Source organism: Colletotrichum scovillei, assembly GCF_011075155.1.
Source record: "Colletotrichum scovillei strain TJNH1 chromosome Unknown Contig00009, whole genome shotgun sequence".
Classification (NCBI taxonomy): domain Eukaryota; kingdom Fungi; phylum Ascomycota; class Sordariomycetes; order Glomerellales; family Glomerellaceae; genus Colletotrichum; species Colletotrichum scovillei.
The window spans coordinates 3,861,091-3,886,374 of NW_023336267.1; the positions used below are offsets into that span (position 1 = coordinate 3,861,091).

Genomic DNA, 25,284 nt, shown 5'->3' on the forward strand with positions numbered 1-25,284 from the left:
ATTTCGATCGGTTCAGTACCTTGGTTGCAGATTGCCGTCCACAAGGGCTCATCTTTGGTGGCGATCGAGCCAATCTTGCAGTGCGTAAGCAGAACTGGTACCGATGGGGGCGGGACAGAGTCGATTGCAGTTCCAAGATGCGACTTGTGGACTAGATATGGGGGAAAAAGAACCTCTTCCATGTGATGAAAGACGAGTGCCCATGATAGGTGTGTTTGCTTGTCAACAACCCCGGTCGCATAGGCTAGTAGATCAACCGCACCTCCTCATTGCCAACTGTTTGTACCATTGGAAGACGAGCTGTCGGATTCCTGGATGCAGGGAGGTGTGATTCCGGTAGCAGACCGGACGCGGTTCAGTAACAATCCCGACGTTATCACCAATGCTGCATCGGGTCACCACGGGGAAGTTGCCGGACCGGTCACAACAAGGTGTTGTCAAACTGACGAAAACCGTTGCCAACCGTCCGGAGCCACAGAATCGTACCATGGGAATCTGACAGGCCGGGGACCGTTGCTCGTTCAAATGGTGGTTGCTTGTAGAAAAAGAAATATGCCCGTATGTATCTCCTAGATCGACACTGTGCTACGGCAGCGGTGATCTGGCGTTGGTGTCTGCTTGTCCAATGTTTGCTTTTTTGACCCCGGGCCAGACCTTTAAAGCCGCTTGATATTAGTTGATTTGTCTCAATCATGTCTCTTCATGTCTGCTGACCTGTCACTTGTCGCTTCTGGACACGAGAAGAGCTGTTGGTGAAAAAGCAAAACAGACTTTGCAATTCCTTTGGTTTGGCGAGAACGAAGTAACGAATGTACCGCTACTTGGTCCCAACGGCTGGCTGCCATGGTTCGTGGATAGCCACATAGCATGCTGGAAGTTGGAACCAAACCTGATCTGGGTAATTCGGCGAGTCTTCCGTCGGCCTCAGGCTGAAACTGGTTTGGTTCGTTGGGGATGTTTCTGTCGAGATAAGAAAGACTTGGTACGGATGATGGTATTGTTATGGTTGGTGATGTTGGATGATGTCAAGGAAGAAGCAGAAGAGAATGGTACGCGGAAGACGGCAGCTACTGTTCATGAGGCAAGCTACAGTTTCGTCTGTGCCTGCTCCAATGCGACGTAGATGTAGCCACCGGCAGCCAGTTCCTGTCACGTGGTTACTCTTGCCCTCCAACTTACGAGAAGGGTTTCCAGGAGGTTTGCCAGAATGGAAAGGGCGGTTCGCATGGAAGGAAAGACGCCTATCCGCAAGTCGACGGACCCTGTAGTGAGGGCCTCAGGAGGCTATGCAATGATGGAAAGGATAACTACTACATGAGAATTGCATATAGTCAAGAGAAGCGACTGTCAAGACTGCAACTACTTAGTATTTGTTGTTGCTAGCAAGTAAGTCCCTGAAGGGCTGTTAACGGCCTGATAGCATACATTTCTCAAGAAAGGACTGTCACAATAATTAGATACAATTTGGCAATAATCAATTCAAGATCGGTAGATGTGTGAAGAGAGTGTAAGCATCGTGTCTCCAAAGCAACGCCCTCACACCACATAAGTCAACATACAGACGCAAAATAAGACAGTACAGACATGACTAAAAGAAATCAATACCTTCATTGACGTTAGGATATTATTAAGAATACTCATGTCCCATGTGTAAGCCAAATAGGCAACCACTGTCGTCACCCACCATCCGCTCTGCAGGGCCTCACATCACGAGAAACAAACTCAACAAAACACCAAAAAACATACAACACCAGGTATTCGCTGGTCGTCACCGACCCAACTACTAATCCGGCCCTCATTGGCTTGTCTATGGGAGAGCGGACGGGATCCCGAATTTTCCAATGGGTATGGTCGTATGTGGTGGAATGAGGGCATCGTAATGTCCATGTTGGCATGTAGAGACCTGGCGGACTTGACAGGCTCGATGCGCCAGGCACAAGAATACGCGAGTGATATGAATACAGTCTAAGAAACGAATAATAGCCCTATACATCACCTCAAAATAGGTTGTGGGATTGTGGCGTGGGTGGGTGATTCCCGATCGAGACAAATATCAAACTTGACTTTCATGTGTGACGAGAATTCTGTGTTTACACAATACCATCAATCTCATTCGGTATAGACATTAATGGACTGGAACTGAATAAAACTATCCAGGATAGCAAGACGTATCTCATACAAATGACAACGCCATGCCGAGATCTCCTCCTAGCTACCGATCAGCCAGCTGACCGACCGGTATCAAACCACGCGTATTGCAAAACCGCCTCCCAGCGAGATAACACACTACCACGAGAATCCAGAGAACTAACCTTAAGAGATGAACTTCCACATCATATCATTATCGGTAACACCATAGACTCAATACCGCCCGCCTATCCTCTCCAGATCCGCCTCCTCCAACACGGGGCTATTCACACTCCCGGCCCCCTTTTGCACCGAACTCGCCCCGACACCCGTTCCACCACCTCCGATACTCCAGCTTCCCCAGCTACTCCTCTCTCGCGACTCTCTCGCACACGTCTCTGTCAAGTCGCACAAATCCCTCGACTCCTTCTCCAGCACCACGCCCCGCGCCGGATTGCGAGGCGGAACCCACCCGTTGCTGACAGCGGCGCTGACACCATCGAAACCACCCCCCCGTTTCTGCTGCTGTTGCAGCTGCTGTAGTAGCAACTTTTGGTGAAAGGACACGGGACTCGCGGGGCTCCCGGGAGGTGCTGGAGGAAGCGAGCGAGCCGGTGGAGGACCAGGACACACCAGATCCGGTATCAGCAGCGGCCTCTCGTGAGGCCTCGGCGGCCGCATCGGCCACGAGGAGGGCGTGAGCTGCGGAAACATGCTCGAGACGTTGGATACGATGGTGGCGGTGCGACCGCTCGCCGCGCTGCTCATGCTCGACGTCTTCCCGGAGGATCGTGCACCGCCGCCGGTGCCTTGACCAAATGTGTTCGGCGGTGGAGGAACGCCGTAGTACGGTTTCGTCGAGCGGTCATATTTCGGAGGGACTCTGTTGGTTGCTGTGGGCGTGGGTGTCGAGATGGGCGACGGCGAGAAGACGCCTGCCTTCTCGACCGAGGCGCCCAGTGAAGTTCCTGGGATGGAGACGTTGATGTTGATGCTCGGTCTCTCGGGGCTCCCGTGGGTGGAAAGCAGCCGTCGTTGCTGTAGACGGGGTGGAGGTGTTAAAGGCGTACGGACGCCTTCGCGTATGTCGTATAGGTGTCCTGAAAGGGGCGTGGGGGATGTATCTGGCCGAGGGTTGGGATGCCCGATCTCACTCTTGAGGCTGTGGTCGTATTCGTCCCGTGAGCGACGGCGGAACAAACATATCACGAAGGCCATGATGGCGAGGAATGCTATTGCGGAGGACGTGCCGATGGCAACTTTGGTTCCCGTGGGTAGCACATCTTGCCGATGGGTTTGAGACTGATTCGCAAGTGGTGCGAAGGATGTCGGGTATGCCGTCGCCGGAGTTGTTGAGTGTGTCGACGTTCTTGACGTCGACGATGCAGTCGATGGCATGACTTCCGGCGGAACCGTGGCCATTATCCCGGAATCTGTGAATATTGGTTCTTTCCCTCTTGAGGCCGTCTTGTACGACGGTCTCATTTCCGTATTGATATACGGTCCGTTTAACGATATCGGACAGATGGAGTCATCCGGGGGAGGTCCTGGGTCTTTTATTACTGGTGCAAAGATACTGAGCTCGAAAGTCAGTTCAGAAGGGTCAAACTCGAGAGGGGCCGACTTACCCTTGACATACATTAATGACCAGATTTACGCTGGCTGAGTTGAAGTCAGAAGCCATAAGACACCACACGATAAAAAGCTGTCTCTCTACTCACGATCCTGCCCCAGCTCTGGCTTTCCACTCAAGTGAACCCCGCATTCGGTCGCGTCGCAGCAATATAGCTCCCATAGAGCGTTCTTCGCATCTTCATCGTCCGCTAGCAGATGCTTGCAAACCTCATTGTACCTTGATCCATTAAAGCCCGGTACCACTCTTGCCAGGACCTGGGCTCGACACTTCTCGATGCATTTCTGCGGATCCGAAACATTGCTCGCCACTGACCCCCATGCCTCCTCTTTCTTTTCCAGCTCCGGATGCTCGTCTTCCCCCGATTCCATGGTCGATGGATGAACCCCAGTCCAGTAGGGCTGCGATGAACGGCAAGGCGGATTTCGACTTCGTCTTGGGTGAGTGTAACTTTACGTATAGTGCCGTGTGAGCCCGTGGATGAGAGGCTTTCAGGTCAGGTGAGACAAACTACCACTCTCTTGATGGCAACTCAGCTTAGGTTGCAAAGGCTCTTTGCGTGAATGGTCTTGGCAAATGTGGGAGTGACGATGTGCGGTATCAAGTTGACGAGAACTCAAACGCAATATTTGACGAGGGGCTTACATCTTCAGCAAGGCGTTTACATCTTTGATATATACCATTTACTTTCTAGACACACTGGGCAGCTCGCACAGGAGGCTCGGTGAAGTGAAGAGAGGCGGACAAGGGGTCGGGAGGGACTGGCCAAGCATCACCGTGGTGGCTACACCGCACTGTATCTGTCCGCTCCCGAACTACATGGTCTTTCGCATGTAGTCAACGTCGTACAGCCTGCAGAGACTGTTGGGAGAGAGAGATATGCACGCACCCGAGTGGCCCGCGACCGTGATGGAGAGAATAAGCCAGGACTTGGTAGATTGACAAAAGTTGGCCGTAAACCCGCCCCAAATAGAAACTCAAGATGACCCTATTGGCTTGGAAAACAGGCTCGGATTCTGCAGTACCCACTAGCTTCGAGATTCTTACCTTCGTATTGTGCGTGCTTGAAGATTCTGCGTCAATTGAGGAGGGGAGCTGACATCCCCTTGAAGAGAAGCGATCCCGTTTCGGCATCCACCAAAGCTCGTATTCTCCAAGTCTATCAACGATGGACATTCCGCTCGTTGAGATACCACCCGGGAAGTCTTTCACCTCATTTCGTTCGATGAAGTTAGTCCTGGAACAAAAGATGCCCATAGGTTCTGCGATTGGACCTGCATTTATAAGGCTTCCGTGTCACGAGCGGCCCTACTTCGCACGAAACTCAACAGGAAGCACCGCGGCGGGGACAGCATTTAGCAACCCCATCCATACGGAGGATACACTAGCAGTACGGCAACCAGATCTTCCCGCCCCCGCCCCCCTTTTCGTCTCCTCTCTCGATCGGCAGTCTTGTTCGAAGACGGCCCGTTCAAGCCAGCCGACTAAAGTACTAAGCTTATACGGGATGGGTGTAGCCATCCTTCCTGGCAAAGGTGCTTTTGCCCAGGACGAGTGAGTAGGCGAGGGGTACCACGAACCGGGCCGGGGACCATCTGGCGGCGTTCGCTGAAGAACACAGACCAAGGTGTCACGGGTTCGGAAACCAATGGATTTTCATCGTACGCGAGCTCCCACGGATTCGTTGTCAGACTTCCGCGAGATGCCTTCCGAGGTGGGTTAGCGCGGTTGTACTCGTGGTTCGACTTGGTCATGACCTTACTCTTTGCACGTCGCTTTGATGAACTACATATGACTCTTGATCCGTTCGGGTGTCTCGGGTGTTCGGAGGAGAGTATATCGGTAATAGACTGTCGCACAAGCTTGTTGCCTACGATGTCCCGTCGCGAGTGGGATGGCTTAGCAGAGACTACAAAGCCAACATTGTAGTCGAGGAGTAATAATCTATTGATTTTTCTCTTCTTCAAAACTTCTCTTCTGACTTGAAAGGCTGAAGGAAAAAGAAACGTTTTCTGGGTCAGCAGCTCATCACCTTCTAGAAGCCTAGGCATCGTGTCAAAACCGGTTGGTTCTCGGGTTGAGACAGTAATTCGTGCCTGCAGCCGTCGCACTCGCGTCATATAGACTCTTGCCTTGATGTTGTCTCGGCATAAATCAATGAACCAGCATCTACACTGGGCGACCAAAAGAACATGCATGGTGAAACGGAGATTATGCCTATAAAGTCTAGAGTTGCGAGCGCTACACGAAGTATGACCAGAATTCACGCTCAACGCAACGGCAACCTAGTTTGACGGGTTAGATTGAATAATGAGGGATCAGAAAGAGCCAAATGGGCGATCACCAGCGGGTTATAGATCAGGTATAGACTGCGGCAGCAGAAGCACGGCACAGGTGGGCCAAGGTAGGGTCGTACAACTCGCGTGGGAAAACTTCCGTGATCTCTGCCTAGGAAGCTGAAAGGCCCAACACTGGGGGGAAGAGTCAACGGGAAGGCCTCATTGGTATGGCGTTCGCATGGCGTCCTGTGGCTGTAGATTGATTGTTGAGGGCTGCATGGATTTTCAGAGATATCTGAAGCCATCCGGGGTGGCTGACATGCACGACGGGGCGGTCATACCTTGGTATTGGAAGGAGTGGCACTTTCACCCCTAGTATACACTTATTCTCAGCTTGGCTGGAGAGTAGTCGACACTTGAGAATGCAAGTGCCACTTTGCGTACTCGAGAAGATGTCAGGGTCTCCTCAGATGGTCTCGTATTGCTTTCTCATCACGCAGTAGAATAGGGGGTCGATAATCGGACGTAGCGTGAAAATTACGCTGGCTGCTTCTCACATCTTAAGCTGACTGCCGGGGTACCACATCGGAACAATAGCAACATGCTGACGACAGTAGCTTGCATTCTCTCGATGCCGAATATCTAGAGGACCTAGATCCTCCGCGATGAAGTACAACAGGCCTAGTAAGTCCCTCGAATTTATGCAGCCTCGAAGGAAACGTGCCAATTTCTTCGGCCATTTGACTCAATAAGTAAGTTTCGTCCGGATCTGAGGAGCCGTGGGAACCAAGGGAAGGCAAGAAAATGGTGCGCCGCCTGGCGGGAGACTGCAGTAAATCCGACGGATTTCCGTGATGTTTGCTGGCTCAGCTCCGCTCCACCAGGCTGCAGCGAACGTGCCGGTCCTTGATTTGCGAAGAGGGCGTTGGCTGAGCGATGCTTGCTTATGCAACCTCCCGTCGAAGGCCTTCTGAACGGGGCAAGCAAGGCTTCTCGTTCTATGGGAACATGTCGATCTGGCAGAGGCGGTGATTCCTTTGTTGAAGCTGGATTTGGGAGTCAATCCTCCAGGCACACCGGAAGCTGCGTATTGCTGGCGTGAGCAGTGCACTTTTGAGATGGAAGTCCAGTTGCTTTCCACCCAAGGCCACAGGTACACCAAAGTCTGAACAGGGTAATGCTCTCCTTCAATCAATTGGCATACAGGCAGTATCTCGCTGTAGTCAAACTCTCTGGACATTTCCACTAAGTAGACCGGAGCTAAGAATCCAGGCAATTCGGCAAGTCAGCCGGTAAGTATGCTACCGTTCCTACCGGGATGTGTCAGCGGCCGGCATTATCGCCCGCAAAATCCGGCCCCATAGCCCCGACTTCGGCCGGAGGAGGTGGCCGAAGCAATCGGGGAGGGGACCACTTGCGAGAAGATGAGCGAATCGATGGCGCCCTGGAAGACTGGGATGACGTGACGCTTTTGGTGCCCCACGCAACCCGCGCTGGGACCTGAATGGAATTATGCAGTAGAAGTGTGGTGGTTGCGCGGGGGTCGCGAGAGCGGGGCATTGGTTGGGGGTTGTGTTTGTTAATCATCATGCAATGGAGGGGTAAAGTGACGGCGTCTTGGGTGGTGGAGGGGTCGAGCTGTACCTGGGGGAAGGATAAAAGGGTTCAAAGTGTCTGAATAAAACCAGAAACTCAATCCGTTTGATCCGAACAATCTTTGAAGCCGCAACGTTGTCTCATCCATAACACGTCCCAATTGACATTCATGAACAACCATTGAGAGCCATTGAGATATACAAACGACAAGATGACCAAGATTCTCCTTACAGGTAAGTGATGAGTGAGATTGTAGCCGTACTCTCAAAAGCTCAATGATATACAAACTTCACTCCTGCCGCCGAGAAGCGAGGCAATATCACACAAGAGCACGATACTAACACCCCACCAGGCGGCTCCGGCTTCATCGCCGCCCACATCCTCGAACAGCTCCTCGCGCGCGGCCACTCCGTCGTGACGACCGTCCGCTCAGAGGACAAGGCCCAGCGCATCCGCGACGCCCACAAGGACCTCGACGCCTCCCGCCTCCACGTCGCCATCGTCCCGGACATTGCGCGCCCCGACGCCTTTGACGAGGTCGTCAAGACCCCCGGCCTCGAGGCCGTCCTGCACACCGCCAGCCCCTTCCACTTCAAGTGGACCGACGCCCAAAAGGAGCTCATCGACCCGGCCGTCGTCGGCACCACCGCCATTCTCAAGGCCCTCAAGCGGGACGCGCCGGGCGTCAAGAGGGTCGTCGTCACGTCGAGCTTCGCGTCCGTCATTGACGAGGCCAAGACGGAGGACCCCAACACCATCTTCACCGAGGAATTCTGGAACCCCGTCACCGTCGAAGATATCGGGCGCAGTCCCGCGACGGCGTACCGCGCCTCCAAGAAGCTCGCCGAAAAGGCCGCGTGGGACTTTGTCAAGGACGAGAAGCCCGGCTTCGACCTCGTCACGCTCACTCCCCCCCTCGTGCTGGGCCCCGTGGTGCACCACTTTGCGGACCTCGCCAGCATCAACACCTCCAACGAGCGGGTCGTGGACTTGGTCAAGGGCAAGTGGAAGGACGCCGTGGCGCCCACGGGAGCGGCGTACCTCTGGATCGACGTGCGGGACCTGGCGCTCTCGCACATCCTGGCGCTGGAGAAGCCCGAGGCCGGCGGCAAGAGGCTCTTCACGACGGCCGGGTGGTTCAGCAACGCCGAGATTGCGCAGGTGGTGAGGAAGAACTTCCCCGAGCTGAAGGACAGGTTGCCCGCGGAAGGCACCAAGGGAGGGGAGCTGCCGCCCAAGGATAAGGTGTACGGGTACGACAACAGCGCGACGGAGAAGATTCTGGGTATCAAGTGGAAGAGCCTGGAGGAGAGCATCACTGATTTGGTCAAGGATATCAAGGGGTTCGGGATCTAGACTGCGGTCATGTAGTTTCGCAAGAGACAACGACTACGTAAGACAAGAATATTTCAATCGCCTCATGACCTGTGTACATAGAATATGTTTGTTGCTCACAAGTGTTTCCGAATACGCAAGGTTGAAGATTGGACTGTATAGTGCCGTCTCATAGCAACCGAGTATTCACATCCTTCGTGCCTGATAGTTCAAATCTTATAGAAAGATACGATTGCAGAGGTGGTTTATTTCTGCCCTCAGTCTGTGGCAGCCTCAAATGCCCCTTTCTTACTATATACTACTAGGATCGAGAAATGAAGGATAAAAAGAAAGGAAGATGGAGGGTAATACTGACCTTATAATTCACGCCCCTGCCCGGACTCGAACAGCGCGACCCTCAGTCAGACCAGACTCTGACTTCATTGGAGTATTTGTTTTTTATTTGACCATTCGACCACCCCGCACACAGCTTGACCTGACCTCGTCGACCTAGACGGGCGCTGCTGTTCTGGTGACAGAATTGGGATCGAGGGGGGACCTTTACTCTTGGCTCTTGGGTGCCTCGACGACTACCTGAGAGGAAGGAGCGAGGCAGATGGAAGAGCCAAGAACATATTCATCCTTGAGTTTAGATATTCCGGAACGAATAATCTTCAACAACACCAACACCAACACCAAACCACAAGGCGGTAATTCGTATCTTCATGAGAACCATCTTACTCGCGGGTCCGGAGGCTATAGGTTCATGATCAGAACCAGTCCATAGATCTCATACTGCCAATAGTCAAAACTTTTATTGCAAGAAACCACATACCAAACTTATACAAAATAGCCTCCAGTCCTTCAACATCTTCTAAATAGTGGCATTCACACCCCAAGGTCCAAACCCAGGCCAATGCTGCCCACCACCGCCTCCTCCTCCTCCGCCGCCACCACCACCACCACCACCACCACCCCATCCATACGCATCGGGATCCAACATCCCCCTCCTCCCCATCCACCCGCCCCCAAGCCGATTATGCTGCTCACACAAACTCCCATCCCGCCCTCTCACCTCAACACCATTCCCACACCCAGGCCTCCGACACCTCGCATGCGCAAGACAATACCGCGAACCACCCCCATTCACGCCGCCCGCAGCCGGCTCCGCGCACCCTTCCTGTCCGCACACGTGGGCCCGGCAGTACGGCGACAGCGGCAGGTTGAGGCTCAGCACGCCCAGCATCATCATCGTCTGCGACAGCACGACCGTCTCGCGGAGCTGCTGGCAGCCCTGGACGGAGCACTTGTGATCGGTACAGTAACGGCCCAAGGCCGAGCGCTCGTTTTGGCAGCTTCGGTCTCGGCAGGTGTGGTCTAGGCAGAGGGTCCCTCCTTCGACGACGCGGGCGTCGCAGCCTGCTCTGCGGCAGCGTGTTGCTAGGTCTGGAGGGATGAAAGTCAGCTTGGTGGTTCTGGGGAGACTCAAAGCATGACCAGAGTCAAGGTCAGGGGTTCAGGGCCGAGTATCAAGAAACTTCAAGGAGAGAAGAAAAGGGGGAACAGCAACTCACGCTCCTCGCACATATCCCTCACATTCTCCCCATCCACATGCCGAAACCTCCCACACCCAGGCGTACCACAAATCCGATGCCGATCACAGTAATCCCCAAACGCCCCATCCCTCTCACAATCCCGCCTCGCACACTTATGCCTCACGCAGAAACTGCTCCCCTCCCACCTCCTCTCCCAGCACCCCTCCCGATCACACTCGTGCCTCTTGCAATACCGTCCCGCCACGCCGCCCGCGTCCGGCATGTACCTCGTCTTGATCCTCCCGCAGCCCCTCTCCTCGCAGGTATGCGCCACGCACGTACCGTCACCGGCGCCCGCCGCCCTCGCGTTGCCGCACGGCGGCTGCTGCTCGAACCGGCAGTGGTGCTCGCCGCAGTGGGCCGAGGGGACGCCGTGCTCGTTTACGTGGGCGAAGCGCCGGCAGCCGGGCGTGGCGCACATGCGGTGGCGGTCGCAGTGGCGGGAGGGGTCGTGGGCGTCGCCTGTCGCGCCGGGGCAGCGGGCTAGACAGGAGGGGGCGGCGCAGGTGTGGGAGGCGCAGAAGGAGGACGGAGGGGATTTCGGGTTTGTGCAGTCTTGGTGGTCGCAGCGGTGGTCTGGACAGTATCTGTAGTCGGTGCCGTTTGGGTGGTTGCGTTGGTTTGCGCAGCCTTGTTGGATGCAGTTGTCTGGATGGTTGTAAGATGGATGATGGAGGCTTATGCCAGGGTAGAGGATGAGGGATGGGCAGACGTACGATACTGTGAACAGTACCTAAACTCTTTGGGGTCGTAGTCCTTGATGTAGTTGTTGCATCTAGCATCGTTCATCGTGCCTTGGCACAAGAGATCTAGCAGGAAAGATCAGTTATAGATATTCCAGGGGTAATGAACGTGAGACCCGCGAGGTCAGGGGGAAGGGGCAGTATACGTTGTTGACAGTATCCCCTGTTGTTAGTCCTCATGTTCAAACACGCAGCGTTATGATCAATCTTCTTGCAGCAATGAAGCTTGCAGAATCGAGACGGATAGCGGTTTCCGTCTCTCGTCAAGGTTACCCTGGTGTAGGGACACCGGCCCGCGGGCGTTGCGTAGCTGCACAGTCTCTCCAACTCCTGAGGCGTGAGTCTCTTTCTTCTACTCATGGTGAACTCCTGTGACTTTAATCAATCGATGTAATGCTTGATTCTCGTGTATATAGATTCGGGCAGAGAAGAAGTTGTTCAAAAAGAATTGAGTTACTATGCCGAAAACTGAGGAGAAAATGAAGACGAAGTGGGAGAACGTTGCTCAGTATCCAGTATTAGCCCCCCCTCGGGCTTTTAAACTGCGGACCAAGACACATGCGCTGAAGTCCGCATAAAGTCGGTGAGCAACCACCCGCGAGACAAATCAAGGCAACAGAAAACTCACGAGCAAAAAATAGCCTTCTTGGTGGAATGCGAGATACGATGGGGACACCTCAAGCCTGATGACGTGGGGAGAGAGGCGGTGGTCAAGGTAGGACGAGGAAAAGGGCTGCTCATGTGAGGCCCACGGCAGAGACCCGATTAGGCGTTCTTCTTAGAATACAGAAGAGACTCGTGACTTGGATGTAAAGGCGAGGATGTCGAGTATTACAAACTTCTTTTGGGCAAGGCCGTCCGATGTCATGTTTGGTCTTGTTCTTGCGGTGTGCCTCAAGACGGTTCCACGAGGATGTCGGTATCCGGGTTTTGCGGTTCAACGGTGAGTTTTTCCTCGGGAGGGAAAGATGGAACTGATGAATGTTTGCTTTACACTGAAGAAGAGACGAGGTCACCGAGCTTGAGTCCTGAAATTTCCCAAAGACCATCTGATTCACAGGTGATGGTTTCCGACATCAACGTTGACTAATGACATTCATTCCCGTAAACAGCAGGCGTAACCTTTGCGGTTCATATATAGTCCATATTGCAAGAGATACTCCCCACTAAATGACGAGAGACTTGAGGCCACTCACCTAAACAGGGCAGGAAAACGTTGCTGCTTGTGTAGCATCTAGGACACTCTCAGCAACTCTCGACTGTAGGCAAATTGCCAAGAACGGCCCTATGGTAATCTCCTAAGCTGAGGAAAGTACCCAGGATCAAAAAGCAACACAGCAAAAGCATACCCACTGTCCCGAAACCAGAATATCCTTCAGATTAGCAAAAGAATTGCGTCGAGGGGGGATCGAACCCCCGGCTCCCCGACGCTGCTTGGATGGCAACGGAGAATTTTACCACTAAACCATCGACGCAGATGATCCCGAATCGGAGCTGTCTCGATACTGGGGTGGTTGACGCTGACGGGTGGATGTGTAATTATATCCCTCAATGTGCAAAATTTCGACGAGGGTGGTCCAGGGTTGTTGTTGGAGTTGGTTTTGTGGAGTTGTGGGTGGCTGGGTGGGGCTAAGGTTCCCCATGAAGTCCCGTATCAAAATCGTCCTTGAGAATAATCTTGGAGGGAAGAAGAAGCCCAGATATGAGGGTTGAGATTGTGCTGGCTTCGTTTGCGCTGCGTTGGAGTTGGGTGTGCGCGATGTCTAAGTGAACCTTTGGTGGGCGGTAGTTTTGAAACATAAATCACCTCGGGGGAGAGTCAGCATCATTCCAAGAGACGTGGCAGGGGCTGGCTTGATACCTAGACTTTGAAATGAGTGAGACCATGCAGAAAGAACGGGCAAAGTAGGCTATTGGACATGTCGGAATCAGCCTTGACAGAGATTGCAAGTGAAGTCCGCCCCCTCTCGACAGGTTGCACCTGTATCACATCTCGGCAATGGATGTCGGTATGATAAATAAGCAAGACCACGTATGGTCGCTCACTGTATTGTTCATAATCTACCCTCAAAAACCTGTTACGGGTTGCGAGAGGCTGTTTAAGCCTCTGTAGCTGCTTTTCCCTCAATGTTGAAAGCTGGTCGAAACACAGTCGACCAGCTGGAACACCAATTTTCCCTCCGGCGCGCTATGCCATGTAAAATATGTATCTCTCTTTCTCTCTCACACACACTCAGTTCTTCCCGTACTGTGGAACCGAAAACCGTACTCATATGCTTTCCTCTAAGCTGAATCACCCTCGGAGCCCTCCTCAAGGTCTTCGCCAGTGCCCTTGAGGACTTCGGCCTCGGTCGTCGTCAGGCCCTTTCTAATGGCGAGGACGTTGTCCACGATGACTGCATCGATGCCTTCCTTCACCTGGCGCTGCAAGAAATAGTTAGCATCATTTTCCATCCGTAAGGCGTGTCAAACCATGGAAACTTACCTGGACCATAATGGGGTTGTTGTTCAATGTACCGTAACTGACACACAGCAGACCGCTTTCCTTGACGACGCGCACCAGCCGGGGACTGTTAATCAGCGGCTCGGCGGCACTGACAATGCCAATCAAGTTCCAGCGACTGGCAAACCGAATTGCCTCCTGGAGAGAAGACGCTCTGATATCACCGACAGGGCAGGTGCCAGCATCCGTCAAGAACATGATGGGGATGGAAGGTTGCTTAAAGGTCAAGCAAAGACAAATGTCCGGATTGAAGGAGCTGAAGATGATGTGCCTGTTGCCAGCAAGATCATAGACCTTGGACAGAACAGTGTCGCAGAAGGAGTTGAGCTCGACGGCGTAGGTATCCATCTCCTGCTCCTCACTCTCATGAAGCATGGGGTACTTCATCTCAATGTTGAAGCCAATGTGCTCGGGCAGCTGTCGAAACAAGTCCTCCAAAGTGGCAAATGGAGCTTGAATGAAGTTGCCTCTGGAGTTGGCTTTGTAGCCCTTGTTCTTGAAGTCGCGAGTGTGCTTCATGCGCTCTTCGCTGTGTCCGTTGAGGCCATCACCAGCGTAGCCCATGGACAAAGACCGCTGTCTAGGGCCAGGTGCGTTGTTTCTCACGCGCTCGATTCTCTCATTGACCGCATTGACACCGTTGTTGACACCATTGGTGCGGTTTGAGTCGGGGTTGATGTGCAGGAACTGCTCCAGGGTCAAGGTATGAACCGGAGCATCAATACCCGTCTCACTGACAAGGAAGTCATGGTAAATAACCGGCACATGATCCTTGGTAAGCTGAACATCGAATTCGACGTACTGCGCACCCAGATTGGCTGCTGCGATGAATGAAGGTACCGTGTTCTCTCCAAGCTGGAGAGACTTGTTGCTCGTCATGTTCTTACCCATGCCGCGGTGACCAATGACCATCGTTGAAGCTAGCTTCTTCCAGTAGGTCTGCTGGGAGTTGATTTCCATGTTGGGATGCGAGAATGGCGTGACAACCAGGAAGTTGAAGTTGACAGTGCCAATGACATCCAAGTTGTTGGCCAGAATCGGCACACAGACATCACCCTGGAGGTTCATGCGCTTAGTGCCAAGCGTCGGCCTGATGGAAGACAACAGGGCCACACCACGTCCAATCTTGTTCTTCTCATTTCCAGAGTAAGTTGGGACAATGTCAAACATCAGCTTGACCTGGGAAGGGTCCGCCGAAGTGAACACGATAGGCTCTGTGGAGATGGTCTCGTGAACAGGCAAATCAACAATGGTGGGCTCTCCCTTGGCGCCACTGGCCGACACGACGATAGACAAGGCGGTGTCGAGTTCGGTCAAGTGGGCCTCGGTCAAGGGGACGCGGTCGAGTTTGACGGCCTCGATATTCTTGCGCATGTCCATGGATCCGAGACTGACGAGAACCATGCTCTGATCGGTAAGGTATCGATGACCAAAGGTCTTGACCGGCTCAACGGGACGAATAGCACCATTTGACTTTCGACCATCGATCGAAGACATGTTCTCGGGAGACGAGGACCGAGGGGAGCTCTCATTGGAAATCTTGAGATTATTCGTAGGCTGAACAATCTCAGACTCAGCTTGAGTGGCGAGGAGCCTGGCAATGTCGAGATGACCACGCAGGGCGGCGTGTTCCTTGGCGGTCCAACCAGAGGAGTCGGCCTTGGCGACAACCGCACCAGAGTCAACCAGCAGTTGTACCATTGACGAGTGGCCGTCAACAGCGGCAACATGGAGTGGCGTCCAGGCGTAGGTGTTCTCTGCGATCTCAAGGTCGGCTTTCTGCTCGTCGGTGCCGGCAATGAGCGACTTTGCAATTTCGTCGTGGCCGAATCGGGCGGCAAGGTGCAGAGCGGTTTCACCCGTCTTGTCCTGCCAATTGATGTCGACTCCAGCTTCAACGAGCATCTCGACAATGACCTTGTAGTTGGACTTGGTGGCCATAGCGAGAACCGCACCGGATTTGGATACCGTTCGTCTCATCTCGGCCTTTCTGACACTCACACCCTGCCAGTTTTCACCCTGAAGAAGAGCTTTGGTGGTCAATGGATGTCCGCCCACGACACTCAGGTGCAAAGGAGCATATCCTTCGTTATCCTGCCATTCGGGGGCATCGATGCCATTTTCAACGTTGAATTGACCCCATTCCTGCATCTTGGCCATGATGACCTGGCACACGACAACGAAGCCGAAACGGGCGGCATAGTGAAGCGGCAGGCGTCCAAAGGAGTCTCTGGCAGTGAGCGCATCTCTGTGCTCAGGCTTGAGAGTGTCGAGTAGGTACACGAGAATCTGGACAGCCTCGTCATCTTTGCCGAGCAGCTTCGTCTCATTCTGATTGAGTGCGCGGGGAACTACAGCCTGCGAGACTGCTGGCTGGAGGTCATGAGAAGTGAACTGAGTGCCGATCGGGAAGGGATACGATTTGGGCTCATTGTCGGGATCAGATGACTTGGTTCTGCCAATATGAATGACAAGCCGGTGGATGCAGTTGCGGTGGTTGATGTCCTCGGGCTCATAAATGGACGGCAGCTGCTCGATAAGATAGGCGATGCTCGCCTTGGATCTCGCAGCAATGGAACGCTGCAAGAGGTTGAGAAGCAAGCTTTGAGAAGACTGCTCACCCGTCACGTTGCCCTCGTCTAGTCCAGCCTTGAGGGAATCGACATTGTCGTTGCGGATGGCCTGCTCCAGAGTATCGAGTAGGGTTTGCGACAAAGTCAACATGGCCTTGGAGGATGCGCGGCCCAGAGACCGCACTGACCTGTCCGACTTGGAGTCGTCAACGTTGCGGGCGTCACCCAGAGCGGAGATCCATTTGTTAATCTCAGTGAGGAGGCGCGTGCTCGTCGTGTCCTTAGCAAACGGCAAGGGGTCGACTTTGGTAGAAATGTAGCGGTGCTGGGAAGCCGTCTCGGGAAGCTTCTTGTCGAGCTTCTTTGTGATTTTGACGAAGCCTCTGCGGTTGATTTCGGCGAACCAATTGAGGTTTCTCAGCATGATGCGCATCTCGTAGAGAGCGCCCATGAGCTCCTCGGTCTCATCCTCGTCGAGGTTGGAGACGACGTCGGGAACGCGGCCATAGCGGTCGCGCAACAGACTGAGACGGCGGACGGCCTCGCCAAGCTTGCGGTTGTAGAAAGAGTCGACGTCTTCGAGATTACGATCCAGGGCAAAGAAGAATTCTGCAAGATGTGGTCAGGGGATGGGCTGCGCCCTCACGGTCCGGTCCAAGTCCGCCCACCTGCAAGATCCACCGTCTCTCCGTTCTTGGCCGATTGCGCCGCGGCCTTGATCAACTTCTTCAGGCCCTTGTAATTGATGTAGAAGGCCGCCCACTCGGGGACTTGGTTACGGGGGAGACTGCAGACAGCGTAAGCATAGTTTTCCATGAAATAACAAGGCGGTCAGGTAAGTAAAAGGCAAGGCCAAAAATAGCAGAGATATCGGTTTCTGTCGGGTGAAGCGGCAAGAGGGGGAGAGAGGGATGGGGAGGAAGGCGCACTTTCTGCCGAACTTCATGGTGAAATGATGTCTGAGTTCGTTATCAGGGATTGGATGTGACGCTGTGGCGTCAGTTGGTAGTGATACCGTCTAGGCGATACAGCTTTTGAAAGAATGCTGCAGCAACAGATAAGGTGCTGACGAGAAAATAAGACGACAAGAGTGAATGATGATGCTGAACGGCTGCTTAGAGGCAGATGGACTCGCAGCCGCAATCAAACATTCTCTCTTTTTCTCAATTCTCGTAGGTGGTCGTGATTTTGGCCGAGGGATAAGTTGATGACGGTCGGAGGTATGTTGTAAGAGGTGAAGGGAGGTGAGGTGAGGTGAGGTGAGGTGTTGAACGTGGTGAGTTGGAGAAGGTGCCAAAGATTTGAAGAAGACACGAATCCACGTCAGTGTGCCGGAGAAGACTCGAGATACAGAAGGCACTATCCGCTTCTTCTTTGTCGCGGCAAAAAAAAAAGAGAGGATCCAGAATTCGAGGTCGCTCAGTCAGTCAGTCACGAGAGTCCCGTTGGTTTTTCCAGGTTCAAGGAGCTCCACATCCAGCTCGCCATTGACTGAAAAAGGGCGGAGAAAAGCAGTGACTGAGATGGCGTATCTCGTACGGTATTTGGTATTCGTCCAATGACTGGCTTACCGAATACACCTCTACAGAATCCAAAGGGAAGAAGAATGAGAAAAAAAAGATCTGGACCCCCCTTAGGAGAGCATCAGTGGGTTGGAGGGGGATTATGTATGAATGAATGAACCAGAACTTCAGACCGACCGGCGCAAGGAGAGAGTGGATTGACAAGTGACGGAAGCATGCAACAGTGCTTCCAGGTCTGCACCTCTGGTACCTTAGCACTTCACCTTACTGCAGCAGGACCTACGGTAGCAGGACACCAGGAGAAAAGAAGAGGTGTGGGAGGTGTGAGCTCATCTCAACCTCCACAGCGGCCGCAGGGTATCCGAGGCCTTGGCACGCCGTACCTCTTTGTCGGTCGTCAGGTACCCCACACACCAGTCGATGCTGTGGAGGGTACTGCCGAGCCCCGGCGCGACGACTCGAGACACGGTCGGGAGGTACGTGAGACACCCAAACCACCTTCCACCACCCAGCACCAGTCGCTTCTGAACGTGACGGCAGGTGCGTTGGAAGGCAGGCACGCAGGCACAGGAAATGGCAATGACAACCCAGCAAAAAACATAAGGTTCCTTCCTGCCTTTGAAATGAGAGAAAGAACACTGTCCCAAAAACAGCTTGAGGTGTGGCGTTATCCGGTCGGTGAAGTCAGCCACTTGGAAGCCGCCGTTGACCGCCCGTGGAGCGCCGCCCCTGTTTGATTCGCCAAGTCACGGGATGCCCGCCCCACCACGGCTTCAGCTGGCCGGCCTGTCCATGATCACCCCGCCGTTGATGTAGCACCAACACTGGCTATCCCGTCCTTTTCTCTTCCCTTCCGCTGCCTGTAAAAGGTACAGTAGTGAAAGCTCTCGTCACAGAGTGAAAGGAGGGAGGAAAAGAGACGCATGCTGACGTTGCTGGCTCAATTGATCATTTACATGTGTATGCCCTACCGGCCGGCGATAGTGCACCACAAGTGAGCCTGTACCGTTCACTAGTACCTCATGAACCAATTCTAATCACTTAGTGCACTGCACCGCGCTCCGCGCTCCCACCTCTCCGCAAGGTACCTAGAGGCAGGCTCACTGGGCTGAAGGACCTGAGGCGAGTCGGGGCCGCGTCCCGGACACATCTCATCTCACATTCGAGCAGCCCTCCCGGCACGCCGGGTCAGATGGGCTGTCTAAAAATTCCAGACCGCCTCGCACGCTTGTCAGGTCGTCCGTCCTCATGACCTTTTCCACCCCCGGAGGACTCGCCGAAGGCGGGAAGGACCCTGAAACCGACATCGGTATCTGTCCGGTCAAACTGCACGTTTTGGCCGCCGTTGGAAAGAAAAAAGTGCACCTGCATGCTTCTAAACATACGTCCATACCTTGTTGCGCGCGGGCTCTATTACTGTGCGTACCTGTGTATAAGGTAGTTAGTGTACGGGTACCCCTTGAGTCCTGACTCTTGCACATACAAGTGACTGGTCCAAATTCATCGCGGCCCCAGGAATGACCTACACCAGTCCCCACCCAGATCTGGTTCCGCGATGCATGTTCCAAGTTTTGGTTTTTTTTTTAGGGGTCCTGTCACCTGGTCACTTTGGCCAGGGCGGAAGACATCGGCATCCCGGCTTTCATTTCTTTACAGTCTGCAAATATTGATTGATAATGAGAGAGGAATCGGGGGCCTCTTGCTTGATGCTAATTCGGCTCTCACGGAGCTGCTAGTCACTTTACTGCTGACTAGGTAGCCAGATCTTGCCACCAATATAACGCCGATGGAACTCGAGTGACGACTGATCAACCAGGACCCAACGGCGATCCATGGAGAAGAAGTTACAATGTCACACTGGCCTACTCATACTGCGTAAATTCCTCTGCTTTGGCTTTGCGCCTGTGCGACCAACCTGGGGAAGAGTCTTCAGTCTTTCTGCGTGAATCAAGAGTTGACAACTTATTCCCAAAAGAGTACGGAGTACCTAGCGCAACGGCCACATAGGACCCTTTTCACGCCCACCCCAACTAATTTAGACTCTCCAATTCCTGGGATTCTCTTTTTTCACATTTGCGGCTTAAAGCGTCTCTCAAATTGTTACTGCCTTTTGCTTTCAAGTTCGTCCCTCTGACGAGGCCTCTACTACGCAGCGAATCAGTAGCCTTAACCAATCACCAAATGAGGTAAAAGATACCTTTACTCGAACCCTCTTCTTACTCGATAGTTTTCCGTTATAACTGTCACCCAAAGTCAGATTTAAACAAGCTTGCTTCGCGTGTTGTATCCGTATTCCCCTTTTCGTTCTTTTCCCCCGCCTCAAATTATATTACAATGATATCACTCGTGACTACCCCAACAAAGTCAATCCCAGTTTGCCAAACGCTCGGGGCCGCAACCCTCTTCCCGCGCAGTGTCAAAGACTTGCGACCGACATGGTACGATCCCATTCCTTGGCATCCTTCAAACTTCCCTTTCGGAGGCTTCCATGGCTCAGCTGTGGTAACTGGGTCTCAGCTGTCCAGGCACAGCAATAGTAGCGGCCGGGGAGGTGATGCTTTTGAGCCGCAGGGAACGAGGAGGTAAATACAAGCGGCACCAAAAATACAATACCTGACAACTACACTACCTTACCATGCACAAACTAATCCGATTCATCGTCATCATAATCATCATCATCATCGTCGTCGTCGTCGTCGTCGTCGTCTAGCGGAACCCGACGAGCCCAGTACGGGTTCGTCTCGGCCATCGCCGCAATGCCCTCCTGAGCATCATCCAGAATCTGCGCCGCCTCGGGCATCTCAACCCACGACGGCCGCGCGTACATATACTTGACCTCCATCTCATCGCCAGTGTACTCGGGATTATCGTACACCGCCCGCGCCAGCTCCCGAATCTGCCTCTTGAGCCCGCACACCAGCGGCGACGCCACAAACCCGTGATTCTCCACCAGCTCGCGCCGCTCCCGCATGATGTGCGACCGGATATTGTACCCCTTGATCGCGTCAATCACCTCGGACGGTAAGGTTCTCACAGCGGCGCCGGCGCCCTTGCCCGTGCCCTTATTACGGACGACCACCTTCCGCAGCATCCGGTCCGCGTTGCAAATGTCCCGGAGGTCCAGGTACAGCTTAATCTTGAGCAGCAGCAGCCCATCCAGCGTCCCAAACAGCACATTCTTGCTCCTCATAATCGCGAACGGCGACTCAAACACATCCTCCTTATACCGCTTCTCCCTCTTCCACCGCGGATCATTCCCATCGTCGCGCAGCGTCCACCACTTTGCGACATCATACGCGTCCCGGTCCCTACCGAGCCTCATCAACCCGAGCGGCATGTACTCCCGCGTAGACGCCGCGGTGATCAATGTTCAATATCTCGAACCGCTCCGCCAGCGAGTGCTGCACCGCGTCGATGGTGTGCTCCAGCTGCAGCGTCTTGCTGTACCTGTCGAGCGCGACCAGGTAGGCCTCCTCCGCCTCGTGGTCCGGGAAGACCAGGATCGCCTGGTCCTCGTACTGCACCGGCTCCGTCGACTCCTTCCAGTCCCTCTCGGCTACCTCGTACGCCGCCCTCGTCCGCGTGATGTGCGTGCAGGCGAGCTTGTGGCGCTTCCTGTCCGCGGCCTGGTGCGCGGGGCCGCAGTAGTAGGTGACTTTACAGGCAGCGCAGCGGGAGATGTTGTCGCGGGTGTGGCAGACGAAACAGTTGCGCGGCTGCAGGCCCGCGGGGTTTAATTCCAGGTCCTTGGGAACCAGATTATAGTATTCCACTTTTGATTCATCCATGAGGGGTAGGTCTAAAATGTGTCAGTATATTCCGTGATTTCGTTTTCTAAAGAATGTGAAGATACGAAGCTGGTGAGAGGGGAGGTGGTGAGGTAGGTAGGTAGGTAGCAGGTACACATGTATAAGTCAATGGAGCGGGAACCGGAGCAACTTCTTATCTAGAACAATACCTTGCTATCCGGAATCGAATGGAAGTGGATCGACCAGAACCTACCTCACACAGTACTGTGTAGAGGAACCTTATTTGTATCAATGACGCAGTCCGCTCCTTACTTGAATTGCTTGATATTTTGGTGTACATGAGCCCTTGCTATCAGGGGCATCTGATAGCCGGGTTTGGCCTTGGCCCTCTATTCTATCCATCAATTTGGCCTTGGCATATACGTGCCATATAACCATAATGTTACATGTGTGGTATAGTACATATCTACAGAATTTCAATCGTTTCAAAAACCTCGTCGATGGTGGTTTTGTTTTCGTGCTTCGTGTTGTTCGGTTTCATCCCCGCCGCCTCTTCAAGGCGATCCCATGCGGACGATTGACCCTGATTCTTTGAAAGAGCATTGCTTTTACTCATGCTTTTCTGCGCCAGCTGTGCTTCTGATGATTCCTCCAGGCGATCCCAAGCAGACCAGTCGACGTTTTCCTCCTGCGAGAAAGACGTCCCGAGCTGGTCTTCCGGGAGACCCTCCGGCAGCCAAACTAACTTCGTCGCTCTCCACTTCCTGTACATCTGCGGAGAGCCCGACTCAATGCGAATGGTACTGGCGCTGCCCGTTTTCACGCGCTGGATATAGTCGCGCGCTGTGTTCAATAACCAGTCCGTTTGGTGTACGGTGTGGGCTATTCGTGCGATGTAAGCTACACGCTTTTGATCCTCGCTTGACACAATCGAGAACATGGGATCTTTCAAGAACGGTGCCACGCTGATCGGCAAGCTGTGTTCCAAGCCGCAAATATCCAGTAAGCTCCGTATGCGCCGCGCAAGATATAGCTTGTCGTTCTCTCGAAAGAATGCTTTCTTGATCAGCACGGGTCTGCTTTTCAGTACTTCCAAAACCTTGGCTGCAGCTGTGCGATCCAGTGAGCGGGCGCAATAATCGAGCAGCTCAGACGTCGTCCGCGGGCTAATTACGAGGTCTGCCGTGATGCTCGCCGCAAATGCACCCACGGCAGCCCTCAGTCTGTCGAAAGCCAACATGCCTTCGATGATGGCGGCGAAGACTCTCTCATCAAAGCGCGCCCTCTCGACGACGTAATGGGAGCCGACTGCGACATCTTTCCTTCTAGCCCAACCGTGAAGAGAATAATGCTCCGCCACCTCCTCGCGCCTCTTTCTCCGGATCTTGACACCTCGTTGATCTTTGCCAGTCATACGAGCGATGAAACCCGCAAAGTTGTCTGCGTCCTTTATCGTCCTGTAGTGATTCAGAATACACACCAGGGTAAGCTGCGTGGGCTCGAGCTTGCCCTGGTAGAAAGAAAGAACTACCGCTGAAGCAAGGCCATGCATCCCAGCTCTGTCCAGGCCCGCAATAAGATGGTTGTATGTGTGGATGGTGAGGGATGAAGGCGATACGAGGAGATTGTGACATACGCTGTAGATCGTATGTTGGAAGTTCTCGGGGGTCGAAGCGTCAAAAATACTCCTCAACGCCTTGTTCAGCTCTCGACTCCACGTGTTCATAGCCTCATTGCTCAGTTCGTCTTCATCCCAGATAGGGAACTTCCTCCGTATCAGCTTGTCTACCTCCTCTCGCGCCGTTTGCATTCCTTCGCGTCCAACCATAGATTCGCCTGCGTCGAGAAATTTGTAGACCAAAGCTTTCGTTGCCACCGCTGCCGCCTTGACTTGCCTCGACGACCGCGGTGCGCGGTGCTCAATAGGCATCCACTCTTCTGTCGCAAGCTTCTTGACCAAGGCCTCGTAGTTGACCCCTCTGACTTCGGTTGAAGGACTCAGCTCGTATATCTTCCATAACCGGTCCACGTCGGCCTTTGTCGCAACAGTTCGCTGCCACCTATATGAGGGCCCGAGGGCGTCGAGAATCTTGCTGATTTCGGGGTTTTGTGGAACGTGATCTTGTAAGGCGCCTGGATATCGGTTGCCAAGGTCCCCAGCAGGCGGTTTCTGAGGAGCTTTCTCCTTTGCTTTTTCGACGAGATTTGCCAGCTCGCTCGAGACCTCTTCAATCTGTCGGTCCAAATCTTTTCGCCGCCTGTCTTTTGCCCCGGCATCCAGCATCGCTGCCGTTCCCATTATAGATGTGTAGCACGCCGTGAAGATCTCGCTAAAGGTCGGTTTTCGTTGCGTCGTGCGCGTCGCCGACTGCCGTATCATGCCCCCGGTGGCATTAAAGCAGGCCTTGCAGCCGCATCGGTGCGCCTGGCCCGCTCTAGACCAGATTGCCTGCATTCTGACGGCATGCCGGCTATCGTGGCAGCCTCTCCGAGTCGAATTGATGCGTTGACGTGCGACGAGGCGTCGAGGGTGGTCGAGATTCTCGATACGTTCCAGGCGCGGAAATTATCGTCTGATGCACAACTACTGACGATCGACTTAGCTTGGCCGAGATGACGGGTCCAATTGACAAGGGCCGATTGAAAATGTAGATAGACGTTATGCGATTAGGTGATTAGTGCGGCTAAAAGGTGTACTCGCTTATAGAAGTAACACAGCTGCCCCTCCAAGAGGTAACCCCACCATGACTTTACAGCGACCCTCAATCAGCTTTGGGTGCGAGAAACAATCAAACAACCACAATCTGAAAGGCACTGAGCTCAGAAAGATAGCCAAAGTCACAATGTTCGCCCTTTATCTCACAGCCGAGCTCAACGGGTAAGTTTCAATGGTTCTGAGGTCTTAGAACACGACAACTCACTCTCCACAGAGTCACAAATCTCCGCCCCGATGATAGCGAGGGTAACCCCTTCTGGTACACCTTCAAAGTCCAGTGCACATCCTGTCGCGAAGTTCATGACAAGACCGTCGGTGTCAACCGCTTTGTGAGTTTCTCCCCTACTTATAAGGCTTTCGGACAGTCCACTCATCTGGTACTCAATTCAGGACGAAAATGAAATGAGCGGTAGCAGAGGCGAGGCCAACTTTGTCTGGAAGTGCAAGAACTGCAAGCGCGAGTCTTCCGCTTCCGTGAAGGCCGCCCCAGCTTCGTATGAACAAGGCGAGCCCGCGAAGCAGCAAAAGATTCTCGAGTTCGACTGCCGTGGACTCGAGTTTACCGAGTTCATCCCCGAAGGCGACTGGCTCGCTGACGGCATTGATTCAAACAGCAAGTTCTCTGCCATTGAACTTACGGACGGCGAATGGTATGACTACGACGAGAAGGCAGGAGAGGAAGTGAGTATTAAGGATCTGAAGTGGGAAGTCAAGCGCGCTTGAAGAGGTTTGGTGAGGGTTCGGTTTACGGAGTACCCTAGTATATCGCATGGCGTCCGGTGTGACTTGGGGTTCGATGCGGTATGGCGGATGTGGGACAAAAGTATGGCGCGTGGTTTCTGGCATTCATAAGCTCTTTAGTCATTATCAAGGCATATCGCCTGCATTAGCACGGACGAAGCGATGTTTACAGCACCCAACGCGTGTTCCAGC

The 25,284-nt window shown here is 53.6% G+C and overlaps 6 protein-coding genes and 1 further gene across 6 annotated transcripts; 2 read left to right on the plus strand and 5 right to left on the minus strand.

Annotated features, from left to right (window-relative positions):
• Positions 1–2,361: 2,361 nt before the first annotated feature.
• On the minus strand, positions 2,362–3,345 carry HER10_EVM0004675 (uncharacterized protein; the record flags this gene model as incomplete). Its single annotated transcript, XM_035474311.1, has 1 exon — positions 2,362–3,345. One exon carries the CDS (start codon positions 3,343–3,345, stop codon positions 2,362–2,364), a length of 984 nt encoding a protein of 327 aa, XP_035329242.1.
• A 4,357-nt stretch (positions 3,346–7,702) lies between these two features.
• HER10_EVM0002427 (NAD dependent epimerase/dehydratase) lies at positions 7,703–8,991 on the plus strand (the record flags this gene model as incomplete). Its single annotated transcript, XM_035472138.1, has 2 exons — positions 7,703–7,868; positions 7,988–8,991. The coding sequence occupies exons 1-2, from the start codon at positions 7,847–7,849 to the stop codon at positions 8,989–8,991; spliced, it is 1,026 nt and encodes a 341-aa protein (XP_035328988.1). The 5' UTR covers positions 7,703–7,846.
• An 832-nt stretch (positions 8,992–9,823) lies between these two features.
• Positions 9,824–11,647, minus strand: HER10_EVM0005494 (uncharacterized protein; the record flags this gene model as incomplete). The annotated part of the gene is made up of 4 exons (XM_035475108.1): positions 9,824–10,373; positions 10,772–11,192; positions 11,261–11,353; positions 11,434–11,647. 4 exons carry the CDS (start codon positions 11,645–11,647, stop codon positions 9,824–9,826), a joined length of 1,278 nt encoding a protein of 425 aa, XP_035329360.1.
• A 1,681-nt stretch (positions 11,648–13,328) lies between these two features.
• HER10_EVM0005633 (glycerophosphoryl diester phosphodiesterase) lies at positions 13,329–17,989 on the minus strand. Its single transcript, XM_035482991.1, has 3 exons — positions 17,032–17,989; positions 13,773–16,972; positions 13,329–13,711 (listed from the first exon to the last, which is right to left on the minus strand). The coding sequence occupies exons 1-3, from the start codon at positions 17,177–17,179 to the stop codon at positions 13,571–13,573; spliced, it is 3,489 nt and encodes a 1,162-aa protein (XP_035329374.1). The 5' UTR covers positions 17,180–17,989; the 3' UTR covers positions 13,329–13,570.
• Positions 17,990–20,506: 2,517 nt separating this feature from the next.
• On the minus strand, positions 20,507–21,674 carry HER10_EVM0004106.
• A 330-nt stretch (positions 21,675–22,004) lies between these two features.
• On the minus strand, positions 22,005–24,224 carry HER10_EVM0003512 (pentatricopeptide repeat domain-containing protein). Its single transcript, XM_035473187.1, has one exon. The coding sequence runs from the start codon at positions 24,088–24,090 to the stop codon at positions 22,102–22,104; it is 1,989 nt and encodes a 662-aa protein (XP_035329097.1). The 5' UTR covers positions 24,091–24,224; the 3' UTR covers positions 22,005–22,101.
• A 189-nt stretch (positions 24,225–24,413) lies between these two features.
• On the plus strand, positions 24,414–25,267 carry HER10_EVM0000319 (uncharacterized protein). Its single transcript, XM_035470106.1, has 3 exons — positions 24,414–24,513; positions 24,566–24,680; positions 24,742–25,267. The coding sequence occupies exons 1-3, from the start codon at positions 24,479–24,481 to the stop codon at positions 25,072–25,074; spliced, it is 483 nt and encodes a 160-aa protein (XP_035328745.1). The 5' UTR covers positions 24,414–24,478; the 3' UTR covers positions 25,075–25,267.
• Positions 25,268–25,284: the final 17 nt, after the last annotated feature.